Below are 23853 nucleotides of genomic sequence, written 5' to 3'. Positions count from 1 at the left end.
AACTGGATTTTTCCACAGAGGTTCATCCAGTAGCTATTAGTACATTTTCTTGCTGTTTGTTTCACCTTACTTTGTGCATTGTTTCTGACTCAGGATGATGGGCAAGATGTAGGAATGACCTGTCATCCATGAGGAATCAAGATGAGGGGGAGGGAGGGGTTGCGGATGAGAATGGAATGGGTGGGAGTGGAATTATGCCTTTTAACTTTGACTACCTCCCTAGTAAGGAGGAAAGAGACCTTGGTATATGTATGTGTATTTACCTAGTTTTATCTTCGGGAAGGGGAGCTACACTCGTGGTGTCCCACCTTTGTATCTCACAGTGTCTAGTTTGCTCTTAGATTTGTGTATGGATTTTGCACACACTATTGTTTTGTCCAGCTTGTTCCAAGTGTCCACCACTCTGTGTGGAAAACTGTTTTTCTTCAGATCTTTTCTATAACTATCCTTTTTGAGTTTCTTTCCATGTCCTCTTGTGTTTCTCTTGTCCCAATTTAGTAAGTCCTCTCAATCAAGTATTTCTGTGCCTTTCATGATTCTATAGGTGTGCAGTAGGTTGCCTCTCTCTCTTCTTTGTTCCAAAGTCGGTAACTTCAATTTAGCCAGTCTCTCTTCATATAACAAGTTTGAAAGTGCTGGGGCTATTTTTGTAGTTGCCCTCTGAATTATTTAAATTTTCTTTATATTCTTTTTTGGTACTGGGTGACTAATATTTTTTTAATCATTTCTTTATCTAAATAGGTAAACACCACATGAATAACGAACATTATTGGAGCCAATACAGATCCATACGGGACTCCACTAATCACCTCCTTCCAACCTGAATACTTTTCTCTGAGTACTACTCTCATTTTTCTACCATGCAGGAAGTCCTCCATCCAGTTTAGTAGGTTGCCTTGTATCCCTCCTATGTTTTCCAATTTTTTTAAATAATTTTTTGTGTGGTACTTTGTCAAAGGCTTTTTGTAAGTCTAGGAAAGCACAATCAGCCCATCCATCCCTTTCTTGTATTATATCTATTAGTCTTGAGTAAAAACAGATTAAATTTGTGGTACATGATCTTCCCTGTCTGAATCCAAATTGTCTCGGGTTTATTATATTGTTTTCTTCCAGGTGTTTTACCCATCTATTCTTGATAATTTTCTCACAAATTTTGGCTACAGTGCTTGTTAGGGAGACCAGTCTGTAATTAGTTGGTTCTTCCTTGTTTCCTCCTTTATATATTGGTACAATGTTGGCATTTTTCCAGTCCTTTGGTATTTTTCCTTCTTTGAGTGAGCAACTTATTATGTTGTATATTTTGTCCATTAGTTCTTCTTTGCATTCTTTTAGTATCCAGTTTGCAGTTACGTCTGGACCATGCAATTTTCTAACGTCAAGGTTCGTTAATTGCTCCATTATTTCTTTTTGTGTTATTATTTCCTTCATTGGGGGGAGATCGTACTTCGCTTCCTTTGTCCCAATGCTGTATTTTTTTCTCTAGTGAAAACAGACTTGAAGTGATTGTTCCTGACTTTGCCCATTTCTAGATATTCTGTGTATTTACCTAGTTGTATTATATGGGAAGGAAGCTATGCTCATAGTGACCCATCTTTGTATCTTTCAGCATCAAGTTTGTTCTTGAATTCTTGAATAATATTCGCACACACTGTTGCCTCATCCAATTTATTCCAGGTATCCATCACTGTGTGGGAAGCTATTCTTTTTCAGATCTCTTCTATAGTTATCCTTTTTGAGTTTCATTTCATGGCCTCTTGTTTTCCTCTTGTCCCACTTTAATAAATCATCTCTATCAAGGACTTCCATTCCTTTCATAATTATGTAAATAGTCAGAAGATCTCTCTCTTCTTTGTTACAGGGTTGGCAGTTCCAATTTGTACAATCTTTGTTCGGATGTCAATTTGGAGAGTGTTGGTGCCATCTTTGTCATTGCTCTTTGTATTCTTTCTGATTTCTTTATATTCTTTTTAGTACTGGGTGTCCATAGTGTTGCAGCATACTCCAATCTTAGTCTTATCAGTGTAACTAATATTTTCTTTACCATTTCCTCATCTAAATAGTCAAAAGCCACTTTCATTGACCTTAGTAATTTGAAGGTTTCTCCAACTGTTTTGTTGATATGCTTGTCTGGTGACATGTCTTTGCTGATAATTACTCCTAGGTTCCTTTCTGAGCTCACTTTTTTTTACTTCCTCTGCACCAGTTTTCCTTTTCCTCAATATTCTATTTTTACTTTTTACAAAATCCATTATACTACATTTCTTGATGTTAAAGTTCATTTCCCACTTTTGAATTAATTTCCAGACTTTATCTAAGTCTTTCTGTAGTGATTCACAAACTTCCTCAGTACTTACTTTCTTTAATGTTTTTGCATCATCTGCAAAGAAGTTCATATAATATTCCACACTTTCATCCATGTCATTTATATATATGGTAAACAAAATCGGAGCCAATACAGAACCTTGCGGGACTCCACTTATCATTTCTTCCCAGGTTGATTATTTGTCTCTAAATACTACCTTCATTTTTCTTCCAGTCAAGAAATCTTCCATCCATTCCTGTGATTTTCCTTGAATACCACTTATTGATTCAATTTTTCTTAATAGCTTTTTGTGTGGTACTTTATCAAATGCTTTTTGTATATCTATAAAAGTATTAGGATGGTTTGGACACATGGAAAGAATGAGTGAAGAAAGACTAGTAAAAGAAGTATGGAAGGCAGATGTCGAGGGAGTGAACATGAAGGGACGTCCTAGGATGAGGTGGATGGATGGGGTGAAGGGGGCTTTGGGGAAGAGGGGAATGTCTGTTGAGGAAGGATGGGAGAGGACAGAAGACGGGTGAATGGAGAATGGTTGTATATGGATAATGTTGTGATGCATGAGGTGGAATGGGCAGGGGGATGGGGGGTGGGGTGGTGTGTGTGAGCAGGATTTGACGCAATCCGAAGGGATTTCTCCCCGTCTTCTCCTTTTATGCATGGGGGGACGGAGAGGGGGGGGTCGCCGATTTAATGAAGCAGCCTTGCTGTGGATGTGCTGTGTCTTGCAACACTGCTTCTGATCCAGGGCAATTCCATCTGTACCATGCGATTTTCTAACGTCAAGGTTTTTTATTTGGTCACTGATTTCCTTTTTTGTTACAATCATTTCCTTCATTTGGGGGGGGATTTCTGTCTCTATTCCCTCACAGTTAGGTGTGTTCTCAGTTGTGAATACCGATTTGAAGTGGTTACTCATAACTTCTGCCATTTCTTGTTCTTCTGTGTATTCATGACTTCCTTGGCGCAGTTTTTCTATTTCTTGTTTGTTTTTTAGTTTACCGTTCACATATCTATAAAATACTTTTGGTTGTTCCTTGCATTTTTCTATTACTTCCTTTTCATAATTTCTCTTCTCTGTGTATTTTTGCATAATCATTTCTTAGTTTGATGTATGTTTGCCATTTGCTCTTTTTTTTTTTCTCTCTTTCTTTTTTCCATTTTTTCCAAGCTTTGTCTCTTTTATCCTTGGCTTCACAACATTTTTTGTTGTACCAGTTCTTTATGTTTATTTTTTCTTGCTTTTGTTGTGGAACATATTTGATCACACCCGTCTTTTAGTATATTCCATTTCTCTTCCATCCTTGTTTCTTCATTTAGGAATTTTTCCCAGTTTGCATTACGAAAGAATTTTTCAAGTTTCTCAAAATTCGTTTTGTTATACATTGGTCTTCCTATTCTATGTTTCTCATTTCTTCATGGGTCTATTTGTTCTTTTAGTTCAAATTCTATTAGTACATGGTCACTCTCTCCTAATGGTGTTTTGTAATCTATTCTGTCTACAATGGTGGAGATGTGTCTTGAAAGAGAGTTGATGGTAGCAAATACAGTGTTTAGGAAGAAAGTCAAGCATAATTACATATGGGAGAGTGTGGTGAATGGAAGGGTGGCAGATAGAGCGTTAATGGACTATGTAGTGGTGACCAAGTGTATGGTAGGAAGAGTTAAGGATGTACATGTTCTAAGGGGAGAAAGTGGGGGAATATCAGATCATTTTTTGGTGGAAGGTATATTGAGAATGGAGAATAGGTGGAGAAAGAGGAAAAGGGGCAGAAGGTAGGGAGTTACTTAGAGTGAACTGCTTAAATGAGAAAGAAAAGGAGAATGAGCTTAAGAAGCTGAGAGGGGAGTGGGAGGGAGTGAAGAATAGAGTAGAACTAGGAGTGGAGGAGGAAGGGGGATGGTTCAAGGAGGGAGTCATAAGGTGTGCAAAGATGGTGTGTGGAACAAGGAGGGCGGGAGGAAATAGAAGGAAGGGTAGTGAGTGGTGGGATGAGAAAGCAAAGAAGGGTGTAGAAGAGAAGAAACAGGCATTCATAGATTGGCTACTAATTAGGATGAGGGAGTCATATGAGAGGTACAAAGAAAAGAGAAGTAAAGCACAAGGTAAAGGAGGCAAAGAGGAGAGCAGATGTATTTACCTAGTTGTAATATACGGGAGGGGAGCTATGCTCGTGGTGACCTGTCTTTGTATCTCTCCGCATCAAGTTTTATCTTAAAATCTTGTATAGTGTTTGCACATACTGTTTTGTTGTCTAATTTGTTCTGTGTATTTATCGCTCTGTGTGGGAAACTGTTCCTTTTCAAGTTTTTTCTATAACTATCCTTTTTCAATTTTTTTCCGTGTCTTGTTTTACCGTTGTCCCACATTAATAGGTCGTTCCTGTCTAAAACTTCCATTCCTTTCATTATTCTGTAGATAGCAAATCTCCTCTTTCTCTTCTTTGTTCCAGAGTTGGTAGGTTCAATTTGGATAGTCTTTGCTCATATGTTAGTTCGGCGAGTGTCGGTGCTAGTTTTGTTGTCGCTCTTTGTAATCTTTCTAGTTTCTTAATATTCTTTTTGGTACTGGGTGTCCAAAGTGATGCTGCGTACTCAAGTTTTGGTCTTATTAGTGTAGTAAGTATTTTCCTTATCATTTCTTCGTCCATATAGGTAAATGCCACTTTGATTGCTCTCAATAAGTTGTAGGTTTCTCTGAACATCTTGTTTATATGCTTATCTGGTTTCATGTCCTTTCCAATCATCACTCCAAGATCTTTTTCATAGTTTGTTTTATTTATTTTTTCTTCCCCAATTCTGTAATCTTTTGATATTCTATTTTTACTCTTTCCAAATTCCATTATGCTGCATTTCTTAATATTGAATTTTACTTCCCACTTTTGAGTCCAATTCCATATTGTGTCCAGATCTTGTTGCAATGAGTTGCAGTCCTCTTCCGTTTTTACCTTCTTAAGTAATTTTGCATCATCTGCAAAAAAATTGATATAGCACTCCACACCTTCATTCATGTCATTAATTTATACAGCGAACATGATCGGGGCCAGTACTGATCCTTGCGGGACCCCGCTTTTTACTTCTTCCCAGTTGGAGAATTTTTCTCTAATTACAACTCTCATTTTCCTCCCAATCAGAAAGTCTTTCATCCATTCCAATAATTTTCCTCTGATGCCACCTTTTGACTCAATCTTATTTATTAGTTTCCTATGAGGTACCTTATCGAATGCCTTTTGCAGGTCCAGAAAAGCACAGTCTGCCCATCCATCTCTTTCTTCTATTATGTCTACTAATCTTGAGTAAAAGCAAATCAGATTTGTTGTACAGGATCTCCCTTGTCTAAATCCAAATTGATTTGGGTTCAGTATAGATTTTTCTTCTAGGTACTTAACCCATCTGTTTTTGATCACTCTTTCACAAATTTTTGCTATTGTGCTTTTTAGTGAGACCGGTCTGTAGTTAGATGGATCTTCCTTATCACCTCCCTTATAAATTGGTACAATGTTTGCTTTTTTCTAGTCCAATGGTACTTTTCCTTCTTTAATTGATGATTTAATTATATCATATATTTTGTCAGTTAGTTCTTCCATGCATTCTTTCAGTATCCAGTTTGCTATTCCGTCTGGACCATGTGATTTTCTGACATCCAGGAGTAAGAGTGAAATGGGGTAAGAGTATGACAGAAAATTTTGAAAGTAATAAAAAGATGTTTTGGAAAGAAAAGAGGAAGAGGAGGCAAATCAAGTAGAGAAATGGTAAAAGGTGCAGATGGAGAGATGATAATGGAAGAGAAGGCAGTGAGAGGAAGGTGGGCAGAGTATTTTAGGGAGTTGCTAAATGTGAAGGAGGATAGGGAGGGAAAAGTAGTTGCAGTGTGAAGCGCTAAGAAAATGAGAGTGATGAGTGAGGAAAATGGAGGAGAAATAGGGAAAGATAAAGTGAAAGCAGCTGTTAAGATGATGAGAGCAGGTAAGGCACCTGGGTTGGATGGATGCCATGCAGAATGTCTGAAGAAAGGAGGTACAGTTATGGTGGACTGGCTGGTGAGGTTATTTAATGTTTAAGAGAGGGTAGAGTGCTGGAGGACTGGAGGAGTGCCTGTATAGTTCCGCTTTACAAGGGAAATGGGAACAAGTGTGAGTGTAGTATTTTCAGAGGGATCAGCTTGTTGAATGTAGTTGGGAAGGCTTTTGGGAGGATCTTGATTGAGAGGATTAGGAGAGGAACAGAGGGAGTAATTGGTGAGGAACAATGTGGGTTGTGTAGATCAGATTTTTGTGGTAAGACAGATATGTGAGACAGCTATAGGACAAGGTAAGGATGTTTTTTGGGCTTTTATGGATCTGGAAAAGGCTTATGACAGGGTAGACAGGAAGGCACTGTGGGAGGTACTGCAGATATATGGGATAGGAGGAAAGCTGTCAAGAGCAGTCAAGAGTTTTTACGAGAGTAGTAGAGCTTGTGTTAGGATTAGAAATGGAGAGAATGAATGGTTTGAGGTAAAGGTGGGACTTCATCAGGGATGTGTTATGTTGCCCTGGCTGTTCAATCTATACATGGATGGGGTGGTGCGAGAGGTGAATGCTAGAGTAGTGGGTCAGGGATTGGAGATGGTTAAAGCAAAGTGGGAAATAAGCCAGTTGTTGTTTGCTGATGACGCTGCACTTGTAGCAGGATCAGAGGAGGGATTGAGGAAGTTAGTGACAGAGTTTGAGGTGTGTGAAAGAAGGAAGCTGAAGATAAATGTGGGCAAAAGTAAGGTGATGAGATGTACAAGGGGAGAGAGTGACAGCAGGCTGGAAGTGAGCATTAAGGGTGAGAGACTGGAGGAAGTGGATAGTTTTAGATACTTGGATGCAAATGTGGCAGGAAAGGGAGGAGTGGAGGTGGAATTAGAATGTAGATTGAGAGAAGAGAGTAAATGGCTTGGTGGATTAAAAAGTGTAATGAGAAATAGACATCTGGGAATGGATGCTAAGAGGTCATATGAAGGAGTGATTGTGCCAACATCACTGTACAGGGCAGAAACTTGGAACATAAGAGAGGAAGAAAGAAGGAGTTTGAATGTATTTGAGATGAAATGTCTGAGAAGTATGATAGGGGTTACTAGGCTAGGTAGAGTGAGAAATGAGGAGGTGAGGAGGAGAACCGGGGTGGAATGGGAGATAGCGTCGATGAAAGAGTATTAGGATGGTTTGGACACATGGAAAGAATGAGTGAATAAAGATTAGTAAAAGAGTTGTGGAAGGAGTAAATATGAGGGGTGGTGTCCTAGGATGAGATGGATGGATGGGGTGAAAGGGGCATTACAAAAGAGAGAAATGTCTGTTGAGGAAGGATGGGAGAGGACAGAAGATAGGGGTGAATGGAGAAGGGTTGTGTATGGATGATGCTGTGATGCATGAGGGGGAGTGGGTGGGGGATGGGTGTGAGGAAGTATGTATGAGAAAAAATTTGACGCAGCCCAAAGGGATTTCTCCCTGTCTTCTCCTTTTCTGCATGAGGGGTCACTGAATTTATGAAGTGGCCTTGCTGTGGATGTGCTGTGTCTTGCGATACTGCCTCTGACCCAGGGCAGTGGACAGGATGCAGGGATGACCCATCATCCAGGAGGTGCTAAGATAAGAGGGAGGGTGGAGGGGAGTGGAATATGTAGGGAATGGAATGGGTGGGAGTGGTTTCTATGCCTTTTTCTTTTTGGCTACCCCCCATGTAAGGGGGAGAAAGCCTTTGGTGTATGTATATAAGTATGTATTGAGAGATTATAAAATTGGTGAAGAAGAGGTCAAAAAAGTAAACTTGGAAAAAGATCTTGGAGTGATGATCAGCAAAGACATGACACTGGACAAGCATATTAATCAAATAATCAGAGAAAACTACAATTTATTGAGGTCAATAAAAGTGGTATTTGTCTATTTGGAAGAGGAAATGATAAAAAAAATTAACTACACTATTAAGACCAAAACTCGAATACACAGCAACACTATGGACACCCAGTACCAAAAAGAATATAATTTTTTTTAGAAAGAATACAAAGAGTAACAACAAAACTGGCACCAACTCTTTCCAAAATGACATATGAACAAAGAATGTCCAAATTAGAATTACCAACTCTGGAACAAAGAAGGGAAAGAGGAGACCTACTATCTATCTATAGAATTATAAAAGGAATGGAAATCTTAGATAAGAATGATTTTTTGAAATGGGACTGGAAAAACAAGAGGACACGAAAAGAAACTCAAAGATAATTACAGAAGAGATCTGAAAAAAAATAGCTTCCCACACAGAGTGGTAGATACTTGGAACAAATTAGACAAAGAAACAGTGTGTGCAAACACTATTCAAGATTTTAAGAAAACACTTGATGCTGAAAGATACAAAGACGGGTCAACACGAGCATAGCTCCCTTCCCGTATAATACAACTAGGTAAATACATACACACACAAAATACCACACAGAAAATTACTATATCAATTGGAAACAGTAGGAGGCATACATGGAAAACTATTGAATTGGATGGAGGACTTCCTACATGGAAGAAAAATGAGGGTGGTGCTCAGAGACAAATATTCAAAATGGAAAGAAGTGAGTAGTGGCATCCCACAGGGGTCAGTACTAGCTCTGATAATGTTTGCTGTACATGTAAATGACATGGACGAAGGCATTGAAAGTTACATGAAGTGCTTTGTAGAAGACGCAAAATTATTAAAGAGAATAAACTATGACTCATTGCAGAGGGATCTGAACAAAGTCTCGGAGTGGAGCAAGAGATGGGAGGTAGAATTCAACATCAAAAAGTGCTGTATAATTGAATTTGGAAAAAGCAAGAAGAGAATAACAGGACAGTATAAAATTGATGGAAAAGAAGTAAAGGAAGCAAATTCTGAAAGGGACCTAGGAGTAATCATCACCAAAGACATGTCGCCAGATAAACATATAAATAAAATAGTCAGAGAAACATACAATATGTTGAGATCAATAAAAGTGGCCTTCAAATACCTGGATAAGGAAATGATCAAGAAAATATTACAAACACTGATAAGGCCAAAACTGGAATATGCAGCACTGATATGGTCACCGAGGCAGTGGACAAGGTGCAGGGATGACCTGTCATCCAGGAGGTGCCAAGATAAGAGGGAGGGGAGTGGAGTGTATTAGGGATGGAATGGGTGGGAATGGTTTTTATGCCTTTGTTTTTTGGCTACCTCCCTCATAAGGGGGAAAAAGCCTTTTATATATGTATGGTATATGCAGAAAGAATACAAAAGAGCAACAACAAAGTTGGTCCCAACACTTGCAAACCTGACATATGAACAAAGACTAGTCAAACTGGGAATTGCCAATCCTAGAACAAAAAAGAGAACGAGGGGACCTACTAACCATCTACAGAATTATGAAAGGATAAGAATGCCTTGATAGAGAGGACTTATTAAAGCGGGACAGAGGAAAAACAAGAGGACATGCAGTGAAACTCAAAAAGGATAACTACAAAAGAGACCTAAAAAAAGAACAGCTTCCTACACAGAGTGATAGATATATGGAACACATTGGATGAAGAAATAGTGTGTGCAAACACAATACAAGAATTTAAGAACAAACTTGATCTTGCGAGATAAAAAAAGGGTTCACCACGAGCATAGCTCCCCTTCCCATATAATACAACTAGGTAAATACACACACACAATCAAAGTTGCATTTACATACCTGGATGAAGAAATGGTGAAGAAAATTCTAATCACCCTGATAAGACCAAGATTGGAATATGCAGCAACGATATGGTCACCAAGTGCAAAAAAATGTATAAAAAAACTTGAAAAAATACAAAGAGCAATTACAAAATTGGCACCAACACTCTCAAAACTATCATATGAAGAGAGACTAGCAAAACTTGAACTACAGACACTAGAGCAAAGAAGAGAGAGAGGAGATTTGATAGCTATTTACAGAATCATGAAAGGCATAGAAATTACTGATAGAGAAAATCTGATAAAATGGGATGACAGAAATACAAGAGGACATGGAAAGAAAATAAAAAAAGACAGCTATAGAAGAGACCTGAAAAGGAACAGCTTTCCTCACAGAGTAATTGACAGTTGGAACAAGTTAGATGAGAAAGTGGTGTGTGCAAAAACAATACATGAATTTAAAAATAGTTTAGATAAAATGAGATACGAAAACAGGACACCACACAAGGAAGACCCTTGATAGAGAGGACTTATTAAAGCGGGACAGAGGAAAAACAAGAGGACATGCAATGAAACTCAAAAAGGATAACTACAGAAGAGACCTAAAAAAGAACAGCTTCCCACACAGAGTGATAGATATATGGAACACATTGGATGAAGAAATAGTGTGTGCAAACACAATACAAGAATTTAAGAACAATAAAAAACGGGTTCACCGCGAGCATAGCTCCCCTTTCTATATGATACAACTAGGTAAATACACACACACACACACCGGGAAGACCCTTCATCCCCAAGGAGTGAGGATAAGAGAGAAACAAGGATGGGGGATGGGAGTGGGTGTGTGCCTTTGTCTTAACGCAAAAATACTAAAGAAAGTAAGAACAGAGGAGGATTATGAATCATTACAGTTAGACCTGGACAAAATCTGGAAATGGACTCAAAAGTGAGAAGTGAACTTCAGTCTCAAGAAATGTAATATAATGGAGTTCTGAAAAAGTAAAAACAGAATATCAAGAAATTATAAAATTGATGAAGAAGAAGAAGTAAAAAAAAGTGATCTCAGAAAGAGACCTTGGAGTAATAATCAGCAAAAACTTGACACTGGACAAACATATCAATGAAAGTCAGGAAACCTTCAACCTATTAAGGTCAATGAAAGTGGCATTTGACTACTTGGATGAGGAAATGATTAGAAAAATATTAGTTATACACTAATAAGACCAAAATTGGAGTACACAGCAACAGTATGGACACCCGGTACTAAAAAGAATATAAAGAAATTAGAAAGAATTCAAAGAGCAACAACAAAGTTGGCACCAACTCTTTCCAAGTTAACATACAAAGATTGTCCAAATTGGAATTAAAACTGAGGAACAAAGAAGAGAAAGAGGAGATCTGCAGATTACCTATAGAATCATGAAAGGAATGGAAATCTTAGATAGGAATGGTTTACTAAAATGGGACGATGGAAAAAACAAGAGGATACGAAAAGAAACTGAAAAAGGATAACTATAGAAAAGATCTGAAAAAAATAGCTTCCCACACAAAGTACTGAATACCTGGAATAATTTAGATAAAGAAACAGTATGTGCAAACACTTTTCAAGATTTTAATTAAAAACTTGATGCTGAAAGATACAAAGACAGGTCACCATGAGCATAGCTTCCTTACCGTATAATACAACTAGGTGAATACAATATATAGCTCTTTCTGTAAAATACAACTAGATAAATACACACACACACACACACATAGTGGGCAAAATGAATTACAAGACACCAATTGGAAAGAGTGACCACATACTAATAGAGTTTGAACTTAAAAAACAAAATGATGTGAGAAGAAATGAGAAACAGAGAAGGAAGATTAATGTACAACAAAACGGACTGTAAAACTTGGACAAAAAAAAATTCAAAACTCTAACTGGGAAAATTTTTCAAATGAAACAAAGATGGAAGAGAAATGGAACATAATTAAAGGAAAATACAAAGAGGGAACAGATAAATATGTACCTAAGAAGAAACAAAAAAGGTTTACATAAAGTTTTGGTATAACAAAAAGTGTAGTGATGCTAAAGATAGAAGAGACAGAGCTTGGAAAAGATGGAAAAAAAGACAAAAAAATGATCAAATGGCAAACATACATCAAACTGAGAAATGAATATGTAGATATATGTAGGGAGGAAAAAAGAAACTACAAAAAAGATATAATAGGCAAATGCAAAGACCAACCTAAACTATTTAACAGATATGTAAATGACAAACTAAATGGCAAAAACAAAATAGTGAAACTGCACAAAGGAAATAAAGAATATATAGTAGATGTAGAAAGGCTGAAGTAATGACCAGGCATTTTAGGTCTGTATTTTCAATTGAAAGCTCACAAATTTGGGATGAAGGACAATGAGGAAGATCCCCTAAAATGAAAGAAATAACGGTGACACAGAAAGAAATAAGGGACCAAATAAAGAACCTTGACATCAGAAAGTCATATGGGCCAGATGGAATTGCGAACTGGATATTGAAAGAATGTATAGACGAACTAACAGACAAAATACACAAGATAATTGACCTCTCACTCAAAGAAGGAAAAGTACTACAAGATTGGAAAAATGCAAATATTGTACCAATATACAAAGGAGGAGACAAAGAAAATCCAACAATCTATAGACCACTATCCCTTAAAAGCACAGTAGCAAAAATATGCGAAAAAGTTGTTATAAATAAATGGATTAAACACTTGAAAGAGAACAAAATACTAAATCCTAAACAGTTTGGTTTTAGAAGTGGAAGATCATGTACTACAAACTTGATATACTTTTACTCAAGATTAATAGAAATAATACAAGGAAGAGACGGATGGGCAGATTGTGCTTTCTTGGACTTACAAAATACTTTTGAAAAAGTACCACATAAAAAGCTACAAAGAAAAATTTAAACAACAGGTGGAATACAAGGAAAATTATTGGAATGGATGAAAGATTTCTTGAACAGAAGAAAAATGAGGGTGGTACATAGAGACAAGAACTCAAATTGGGAAGATATGATAAGCGGAGTCCCCCAAGGCTCTGTATTGACTTCAATAATATTTGCTATTTATATGAATGATATGGATGAAGGTGTGGAATGTTATATGAACTTCTTTGCAAATGATGCAAAACTGTTAGAGTAAGTACAGAGGAAGACTGCAAATCTTTTCAAGAAGACCTGGACAAAGTCTGGAAATGGAGTCAGAAGAGTGAAGTGAACTTCAACATTAAGAAATGTAGTATAATAGAATTTGGAAAAAGCAAAAATAGAATATTGGATCAATATAAAATTGGTACAAAGGAAGCTAAAAAAGTAAACTCGGAAATGGACCTAGGAGTAACTATCTCAAATGACATTACACCAGACAAACATTTCAACAAATTAGTTGGAGAAACTTTTGACTTATTAAGATCAATGAAAGTGGCCTTTGACTACATGGATAAAGAAATGGTAAAGAAAATACTAGTTACACTGATAAGACCAAAATGGGAATATGCAGCGTCACTATGGACACCTAGTACAAAAAAAAACCATAAACTAGAAAGAATTCAAAGAGCAACAACAAAGATGGCACCAACACTTTGCAATTTAACATACAAACAAAGATTGGACAAACTAAATTTACCAACCCTGGAACAAAGAAGAGAAAGAGGCGATTTGCTAACCATTTACAGAATTATGAAAGGGATGGAAATTCTTGATAGGGATGACCTATTAAAATGGGACAGAGGAAATACAAGAGGACACGAGAAGAAACTTAAGAAAGACAGTTTCAGAAGAGATTTGAAAAAGAATAGCTTCCCACACAGAGTAATAGATATCTGGAACAAACTGAATGAGGAAATAGTGATTGCTAAAACTATACATGACTTTAAGAAAAAAATGGATGTGGAAAGATACAATAGCAGGTCACTATGAGCATAGCTCTCTTCCCGCAAGATACAACTAGGTAAATACACACCAAAAGGCCCTTTCCCCCATATAAAGGAGATGGCCAGTCAAGGCATACACCCACCTATCCATCCCACATTATCCAATACTAGGTATGATAAATTGGAGAGTAGGAAACTGGATCTAACAAGCGTTGCTTCTTTTGTGTATACTACAATTAGGTAAATACAGATATTGAATCATAACCTATTTCAGTACAACAGACATGATTCCATCAAGAGATCTGTGGGAGGGCCTAAGGACTGTTGCTGGCTACTGTTAGGCTTTGGTTTCCATTCGGTGAAACTGTTGTGGCAACAGTTGTTATACTTAAGGGGAAAAAAGTGAATTGGAAATCCCCCTTCCATATATACTACTTACTGCTGAGTGAGGTGCCTATGGGAGAAATATTTGCACCCCTTTCACTCTCATATCACTTTTTCCATATCTACTTATAATTTATACAGTACTTAAACACTGAAAAGTATATTTAATGATATTATGTTTAATTATGACTTACCAAAATATAATTTATAAGTCATGCTGAGAAATGTATTTATAGATAATATATTTCTTTATAATTTATCCTCAGATATATATTTAAGTATTTAAACATATTGCTGTCCATCTGTAGCTGGGGGCAACTATAAATTATGTATATGGTGGTACAGTATTTAGTTGAGTACAGTTATTGCATGTGGAGAGAGCTATGCTTATGTTTATGTGTGTGCATGTACATGTGTGTAATCATCACCAAAGACAGGTCCCCAGACAAGCAGATAAACAAAATAGTTTGGAGAAACCTACAATTTGCTAAGATCACTAAAGATGGCTTTTGATTACTTGGATGAGGTAATGGTAAAGAAAATACTAATCACACTGATAAGACCAAAATTGGAGTATGCTGCAACACTGGACACCCAGTACAAAAAATAATATAAGGAAAATAGAATCCAAAACATAATGACAAAGATGGCCCCAACACTTTCAAAATTGACTTACAAGCAAAGATTGTTTAAACTGGAACTACCAACCCTGGAACAAAGAAGAGAAAGAGGCGATCTGTTGGCAATTTACAGAATCATGAAAGGCATGGAAGTACTTGACAGAGAAGACTTATTAAAGTTAGAAGAAAAACAAGAGGACATGAAAAGAAACTCAAAAAAAAGGATAGTTATAGAAAAGATCTGAAAAAAAAAATGTTTTTCACACAGAGTGGTGGATGTGTGGAACAAATTGGACCATACAAGAATTTAAGAACAAACTAGATGTTGCAAGATATAAAGACTGGTCACCACAAGCGTAGCTCCCCTTCCTGAATAATACAGCTAGGTAAATACACACAGGGTGGTGCTCAGAGAAGAGTTCAGCTTGGGAGGAGGAGTTTAGTGGAGTTCCACAGGGATCAGTATTGGCTCTGATAATGTTTGCTATTTATATGAATGACATGGATGAAGATGTGGAATGTTACATAAACTCCTTTGCAGACAATGCTAAATTGCTGGGGAAAGTGAATTCTGAAAAAGATTGTGAATCACTCCAGAAAGACTTGAACAAGGTTTGGAAATGGAGTCAGAAGTGGGAAGTAGATTTCAACATCAAGAAATGTAGCATAATGGAATTCGGAAAAAGTAAACAAAAAAGGGAGGAAGTAAAGAAGTGGGACATGAAAAAGTCTTGGGAGTAATCACAAATGACATGTCCCCTGATAAACAGACAAACAAAATTGTTGCAGAATTCTACAACTTGCTAAGATACAATAAAGGTGGATTTTACCTATTTGGATGAAGAAATAGTAAAAAAAGAAAAAAAAAAAAAGAAATACTAGTCACACTAATAAGGCCTACACAGGAGTATGCTGCAACACTATGGTCACCCAGTACCAAAAAGACTATAAAGAAAATTTAAAGAATCCAGAGAGCAACTATGAAGATGGCCCCAACACTCTCAAACCTGTCATATGAGGAGAGATTGTCAACACTGAAATTACCGACTCTGGAACAAAGAAGAGAAAGAGGTGACCTGCTGACCATGTACAGAATCATGAAAGACATGGAAGTCCTTGATAGAGAGGACTTACTAAATAAATTGGGATAAGAGAAACACAACAGGACATGAAAAGAAACTCAAAATGGACAGCTATAGAAGAGACCTGAAAAAAAAAAAGTTTCCCTCACAGAGCGGTGGATGTGTGAATCAAACTGGATGAAACAATACTGTGTGCAAAAAATATACACAAATTTAAGAGCAAACTAGACACTGTGAGATACTAAGACAGGACAGCATGAGTATAGCTCCCCTTCCTGTAAGATACTAGGTAAATACACACAATAAATTGGGATAATAGGAACACAAGACGACATAGAAAGAAACTCAAAAAGGACAGTTATAGAAGAGATATAAAGAAATAAAAAGCTTTCCCCACAGAGTGGTGGATGTATGGAACATGCTAGATGAAACAATGTGTGTGCAAAAACAATACTAGAATTTAAGAGCAAATTAGATATGGGAGATACAGAGACAGAACACCATGAGCATAGCTCCCCTTCCTGTAAGATACAACTAGGTAAATGCACACACACCTAAATGGTCCCTGAGAGATAAAGAAGAGAAAGAATTGGCAAGAAAAGTTCTAAAAGTAGTACAAGAAGAAGAGCAAGAAATAGGAAAGTAAATATAGGAAGTGCACAAAATGCGTAAATATGCAGAAGGAAAAAGTCGACCCCTAAAGATCAGAAAAGGTCACAAATGGCAGTGGAAGAAATTTGAGCAAAAACAGGAAAATTAGCAAGAAACAAACACTACAATAGCATATGGATAAAAAGAGACATGAATGATGAGGAAAGAGAAAGAGATGAGACATTAAAAAATGAAGCTGACAAAAAAAAAACAAGAAAAGAACAGAGACTAAGAAAATGCAGTTCTATTGGAGTGTGTTAGACATGAAACTGAAAAAAAATTATATTCAAGAAAAAGAAATTAAAGGTTCAGAGAACGAGATGGAGAGAGTAAAAAATCAAAACTAGCTTATACCAATATATACTGATTAAACAGACTAAATGATTACCTGTCAGAAGAAAAAACACATAATGGGAATTGTGGAGACAAACTTAAAGTCACTATTACCAGTGTTGTACATGGATTATATAATCACTGGCTTAGAAATAGAGAGGGGAAACAGGGTGGAGGAATCATGTTAAGAAAATTTAAATGTGACAAAAGTTACACATGGAGAGAACAGGGTGGAGATGATCACAATAAGAGTTGGAGAAAGAGAGATTCTAAAATGTTAGGTGATACAAGACTTTCATTAAATGAAAGACTGAAGGTTGGAGGTAACGCAGTACTTATGGGAGATTTTAACTGCAAAGAAATCTGTTGGGAAGAGATGACAGAAAGGTGGAGAGGATCAATGGGGAATGTGTTACTCAACATGACTATAGAACATACAATGACACAATGGATAGAAGAAAACACCAGATTTAGAATTAATGAAGAACTGTCAAGACTAGATTTATTATTTATGTCAGAATCTAAAATTGTGGACAAAATTGAATACAAGACACCAATTGCAAAGAGTGACCACATACTACGTGAGTTAGAAATAAAGGAGGAAATATATATAGAATTGAGAAATACAGAAAAGGAAGACTGATGTAAAGTAAAATGGACTTTGAGAAACTTAGGAAATTTTTTCTTAAAGCAAGCTGGAAAAAGTTCTACAAAGAAGAAACACAAGTGGAAGAAAAATGGATGATTCTGATGAAAATCTATAAAGGAGTGGATAAATATGTCACAAAGCAAGAACAGGAAAAGGTGTATATCCCCTTTAACATGGGCCAAAATCTCACAGGCAGCATTAGCTGCCAGACGTGCAATGTTGCGTCATAATACTCGCATTATAAAAAATAAAGTTACCGCTGTATTGCTCCTTCTCTTTCACGCGTGAATTTTGATAACCATAGAAAATATGATGAAGCCAGTTTACAGAGTATGGGGGTCATGCAGGTACAACTACAATATATATAATCAAGATGCCGACATCGGCATCCTCGCGAACCCACTTGCTCCTCATGACGCCTACGTAGGCGTCATCATATCGAAGGGGATATTAAGTGCTGGTTCAACAGAAGATACAGCAAAGTGATTGAAGAGAAAGCTTGGAAAAGATGGAGAAAAGACAACAAACCTAGTAAGTTGCAAATATATATTAATCAAAGGAATGAATATGTAAAAATACACATGGAAGAAAAAAGAAACTATGAAAAAGACACAATAGAAAAACATAAGGATCAACCAAATCTATTCTATAGATATGTGAACAGTAAACTAAAAAATAAAACAGGAAATATTAAAACTATGCCAAGGGAATGTGGAATACATAGAAGATACAGATATGGCTAAAGTCATGAGCAAACACTTCAAGTCGGTTTTCACTAGAGAAAATGTACAAAATTGGGGTGAAGGGAGAAAGTGAACATCTCTCCAAATGAGGGAAATAATAGTAACATGGAAAGAAATAATGGACTAAATAATGAACCTTGATGTCAGGAAATCGCACAGCCCGGATGGAATCACAAACTGGATATTAAAAGAATGTAAAGAACTAATAGACAAAATATATAACATAAATTTGTTCACTCAAATAAGGAAAAATACCAGAAGACTGGAAAAATGCTGATATCGTACCAATTTATAAAAGAGGAAATAAGGAAGACCCAACAAATTAGACTAGTTTCCCTTACAAGCACAATAGCCATAATTTGTGAAAAAGCTATAAAGAGTAGATGGATAAAACATCTGGAGAATATACTAAATCCAAGACAATTCGGATTTAGACGGAAGATCACGTGCCACAAATTTGATCTGTTTTTACTCAAGACTACTAGATATAATACACACAAAAAACTATTAAGAAAAATGGAAACCATAGGAGGGATATCCCACAAGGTAAACTTCTGAAATGGATGGAGGACTTTTTGCATGGAAGAAAAATGAGGGTAGTGATCAGAGATAAGAGTTCTGCTAGGGAAGAAGTGATTAGTGGAGTTCCACAAGGATCAGTATTAGCATCAATAATTGCTATTTATGTGAATGACATGGATGAGGGAGTGGAATGTTATATGAGCTTCTTTGCAGATGACGCAAGTAATGAAACGGACCATGACTCACTGCAGAGAGATCTGAACATGGTTTGGGAATGGAATCAGAAGTGGGAAGTGGAATTCAATATTAAGAAATGTGACATAATGTAATTTGGAAAAAGTAAAAGAAGGATAACAGGACAATATAAAATTGGTGCAAAGGAAGTAAAGAAAATGGGAACTGAAAAAGACCTTGGAATTATCATCATAAAGGATATGTCCCCTGACAAACAGAAAAGAAATTGTTGGTGAAACCTATAACTTGCCAAGATCAATAAAAGTGGCTTTTACTTACTTGGATGAAGAAATGGAAAAGAAAATATTAGTCACACTGATAAGGCCAAAATTGGAGTACAGGAGTCCCTCAAATAACGCAGGGGTTAGGTTCCTGAAATTACCGCGTATGACCAAATCCACGTATGCTGACTTTCCATATTAAATACCGAGAACCGTATGTATGTGTACGTGTGTGTGTGTGCGCGTGTATGTGGTGTATGTATGTGGCGTTTGTGGCGTATGTATGTGTTTGTGCGTATATACATTGTGTATGTGGCGTATATGCATATGAGTATGTGGCGTATATACATATGTGTGTGTATGTGGCGTATACACGTGTGTGTGTGTGTATGTGGCGTATACACGTGTGTGTGTATGTGGCGTATGTATATGTGTGTGTGTGCGTGCGTGCGTGTATGTGTCTGTTCATATGTACGTGCGTGTGTCTGTGTTCGTATTTGTGTGTACACGCACGCGCATTCACAACATACACTGGTTGTCTATTACGTGTCTACGTGTGCGTGTCTACACGTGTGCGTGTCTACACGTGTGCGTGTCTACACGTGTGTAAGCATGTATATGTCTGTTTTTGATCTCCCAAATCACCACCGCAAGTAACAACAAGAACCTCATAAGAGAAATTAAGACACGACAAGCGCAGTCATTATCACACTTATTAGTTGTGTTCCAAACGAAAGAAACATTACACTTCAACAGGTTAGGGTGGTAAAATTTCACGACAGCACGGCGCAGGTGGTGGAAGCGACAAGCTAAAGCTTGTTGGCTACCCCCCTACCACCCCCTACTCCCCCTCTCCTCCCCTCCCTCCCTCCTGCATCAGTACCCGGAGGTTGACACGTAACCATAGGCAGCCACCCACGGCTATCCCCTCGCCCCCACACCCTTGTTTGAGTAGTTCCCAGTGTACATAATGACCGCATTATATGAGGATCGACTGTATATGGTAAAATAGAAAGCAGTCACCACAAATGTTTGCGATGTTGCCGCGTGTGTGTGTATGCGTGCCCGACTCGGCGTGAATTTTAAAACGGTTCTCTACATTTGAGATGGTTTTGAAATAAAATCCGCGTATGATTGAATCCGCGTTATTTGAGGGACTCCTGTACACAGTGACACTATGGTCACCCAGTACTAAAAAGAATATAAGGAAAATTGAGAGAATCCAGAGAGCAACTACAAAGATGGCCCCAACACTATCAGAACTGTCAATTGAAGACAGGTTGTCAAAACTAGAATTACTGACTGTTGAACAAAGGAGAGAAATAGGTGACTTGTTGACCATCTACAGAATTATGAGAGATATAAAAGTCCTTGATAGAAAGGACCTACTAAATTGGGATAAGAGAAATACAGGAGGACATGGAAGCTCAAAAAGGACAGTTATAGAAGAGACCTGAAAAAGAATAGCTCTCCCTACAGTGGTGGATGTATGGAACATACTAGATGAAACAATAGTGTGTGCAAAAACAAAACACTAATTTAAGAGCAAATTAGATATGGCAAGATACAGAGACAGAACACCACAAGCATAGCTCCCCTTCCCGTAAGATACAACTAGGTAAATACACATACACACATAGATGGTCCCAACACTTTCAAACCTGTTATATGAGGAGAGATTGTCAAAACTGAAATTACCGACTGGAACAAAGAAGAGAAAGAGGTGACCAGCTGACCACCTACAGAATTATGAAAGGCATGAAAGTCCTTGATAGAGAGGACTTATTAAATTGGGATAAGAAAAATACAAGAGGACATGAAAAGAAACTCAAAAAGGATAGCTATAGAAGAGACCTGAAAAAAAAAAAAAAATCCACACAGAGCAGTGGATGTCTGGAACAAACTGGATGAAACAATAGTGTGTACAAGAATTATACATGAATTTAAAAGCAAAGTAGACACTGAGATACAAAGACGGGACACCACGAGCATAGCTCCCCTTCCTGTAAGATACATCTAGGTAAAAATACACATATGTGCAGGAGGTCATGGGAACAAATTAAGAACATATGTCTATAAAGGATGTGAAAAAATACAGCTTTCCATATAGATGCATAAATACTTGTAATAGCTTAGGTGATATAGCCAGAGCACAAATCATGAATTCAAATCTAAATATCAATATGACAAGAGCTTTTTCCCCCTTAAAAGGGAGGTAGCCAAGTCAGAAGGCACATACCCATCCCACCCATTCCACTCCCATCCACCAATTATATATCATAGATTTTCAAATTTGAATATGTTAATTGGAAACCAATAATGTAGATTACATTGGAACTGTACATGAATTTAAAGGTCAACTGAGGTTTTCAAAGAGGTGGTGAATATTTGCTAGATGTATGGCTTAGTGTTTTTTGATAAAATAATGCAAGAATATATCCTAATTATTATGCAGTGTGATAAAAAGGCCTATCAAAATAATGGTACCAGACAAACTTTTCCTTCACTGTTCTTTTAAGGCTCTATAGGCTGTGACATCACTCGTGCTGTTTACATTCTGATGCATGCCATATGTGTGCACTATAAAATGCCATGCTGTGCTGTCAGCTTGATCAGTGATCTGTCATATTCCGTGTGTTAGTAAGGTTTTATCAAGTATTTAGTTGAAAAATAGATTATTGTGTCACTGTAAATTGCAACAGTGATTCAACAAAACTCTGCTGCAGATGGACTTAATTTTCAATCTTTTTAGAAAGATCCTGTTCGCAAAAAGGACTGGATCATTCGGTGCAGACGGCATGAGTCATAGAAGCCTGGGTTGAAAGTGAAACTTTGTTCAAAACATATAAGAAAAACAGTACACTCGGGACCCTGGCCTTGTCAACAAACATGAAGACCTTGGTGAAATATATTCAACATATCTGCATAAGCCTATTGATGATAGGGAATGGCTGAAAGAAGGTAATAAGCCCAGTTCACACTGTCAAAAATTTTATAAAATTTTCATCCTCTCTCCAGTACAATGTAATAAAATTTCACAGTCTTTGACAGCGTGAACCTGGAATTTCTTGTAAATTATAATACAAAGTGTAGTAAAGTGTTTTGACAAGGAATTGACATGTTGAACTGGTTGATGGGGAATAGTAGCTACTACCAACACAGCACCATGTTTTTAACTTTGTACTTGCTTCATAGATGTACATCTGCTTAGCAATGGTGCAACACACAATAGCCTGCATATCATCTTGCTTTCATGTTCAAAATCACACAGAGAGCTTGAGCTCATAATAATGCAGAAAGCTCTTCTCAGGGATATCAGTCAGCTCTCACCTTGTCAACAAACATCCTGAACCAGTCTGTTTTAAGTATGAAAAACAAGAGAAGTTTGATATCATCCAGAAACAAAGGTCCAGGTTTAATTGTCCAACCCAGTGAACTCTTTTCATATGCGAAGGACAGATAGTACTCCGAATATAATTCCAAGAACCTGAACTAAAGTCATTGCTGAAGGGTATTCAAATCCTGTGTAATGTCCATCTGGCGCAGGCCTTTTTTTTTTTTTGTCTCTGGCACAAACTAGAAGGGCCAGGTGATTTCTTTTGCCCAGTTGTTGCCAACACCACTAAATTATGATAGGCAAGATACCTGTACAGCCTGAAAGAAATAAAAGTACCAATTTATGATTATTAATTTTGCTGTAAATTCATAAAAATAAATCTTCTTCACTCGATGTAAAGTCACTTTCATATGAGTATTGCATGGTGGCCATGTTGAAGAATGTAAACAACAGCTGTACATCATCAGTGTCCTAGCGATGGAAAATGTAACTGTGACATTGGAAAGTTCATCTACTATCAGGCACTTTTAAGATCATGTTCTTTGGATAAAATCAAGACTATAAAATGCTAGAAATGTGCATTTTAGTGTTCTAACATCTAAGTTATATTTTCATACATGAAATAATAATGAAATCCAAAACCTTCTGACTTGACCTTTATGATTATGTATGATGAAATTGGAGAGTAGGAGACAGGACCCAACAAATGTTGCTAATTTCCAGTTTACTACAATTAGGTGAACACACACTCAGAGATAATGGTTCCACTTGGGAAGAGCTGATTAGTGGGGTTTCACAAGGATCAGTATTGGCTCCAATAATGTTTGATGTTTGCTATTTATGTATATGACATGGATGAGGGTGTGAAATGTTACATGAGCTTCTTTGCAGATGATGCAAAACTGTTGAAGTGAGTACTGAAACAAATTGTGAGTTGCTGCAGAGATCTGAACAAGGTTTGGGAATGGAGTCGGTAGTGGGAAGTGGACTACAGCATTAAGAAATGTAGCATCCTGGAATTTGGAGAAAAAAAAAGTAAAAAAAAAAAAAAGAAGAAAAAGGATATCAGGACAATATAAAATTGGTATAAAGGAAGTAAAGAAAGTGGAATCTGAAAAAGACCTGAGAGTAATCATCACAAAGGATGTCCCCTGATAAACAGATAAACAA

At 37.1% G+C, this 23853-nt stretch overlaps 1 protein-coding gene across 1 annotated transcript in view; it reads left to right on the top strand.

The window, feature by feature from the left end:
- The window catches only part of LOC143036417 (uncharacterized), a 92962-nt gene extending 69936 nt beyond the window's left edge, over positions 1 to 23026 (top strand). Inside the window, exon 5 of the mRNA XM_076203758.1 lies at positions 22099 to 23026. Within this exon, the coding sequence (XP_076059873.1) occupies positions 22099 to 22168 (70 nt within the window). The 3' untranslated portion in view covers positions 22169 to 23026. The remainder of the gene's footprint in view (positions 1 to 22098) is intronic.
- Positions 23027 to 23853: the final 827 nt, after the last annotated feature.

This window comes from Oratosquilla oratoria, chromosome 20, assembly GCF_046742065.1.
Source record: "Oratosquilla oratoria isolate Oo_2021 chromosome 20, ASM4674206v1, whole genome shotgun sequence".
NCBI classification, from domain to species: domain Eukaryota; kingdom Metazoa; phylum Arthropoda; class Malacostraca; order Stomatopoda; family Squillidae; genus Oratosquilla; species Oratosquilla oratoria.
This window is presented reverse-complemented; position numbering and strand designations above follow the sequence as displayed.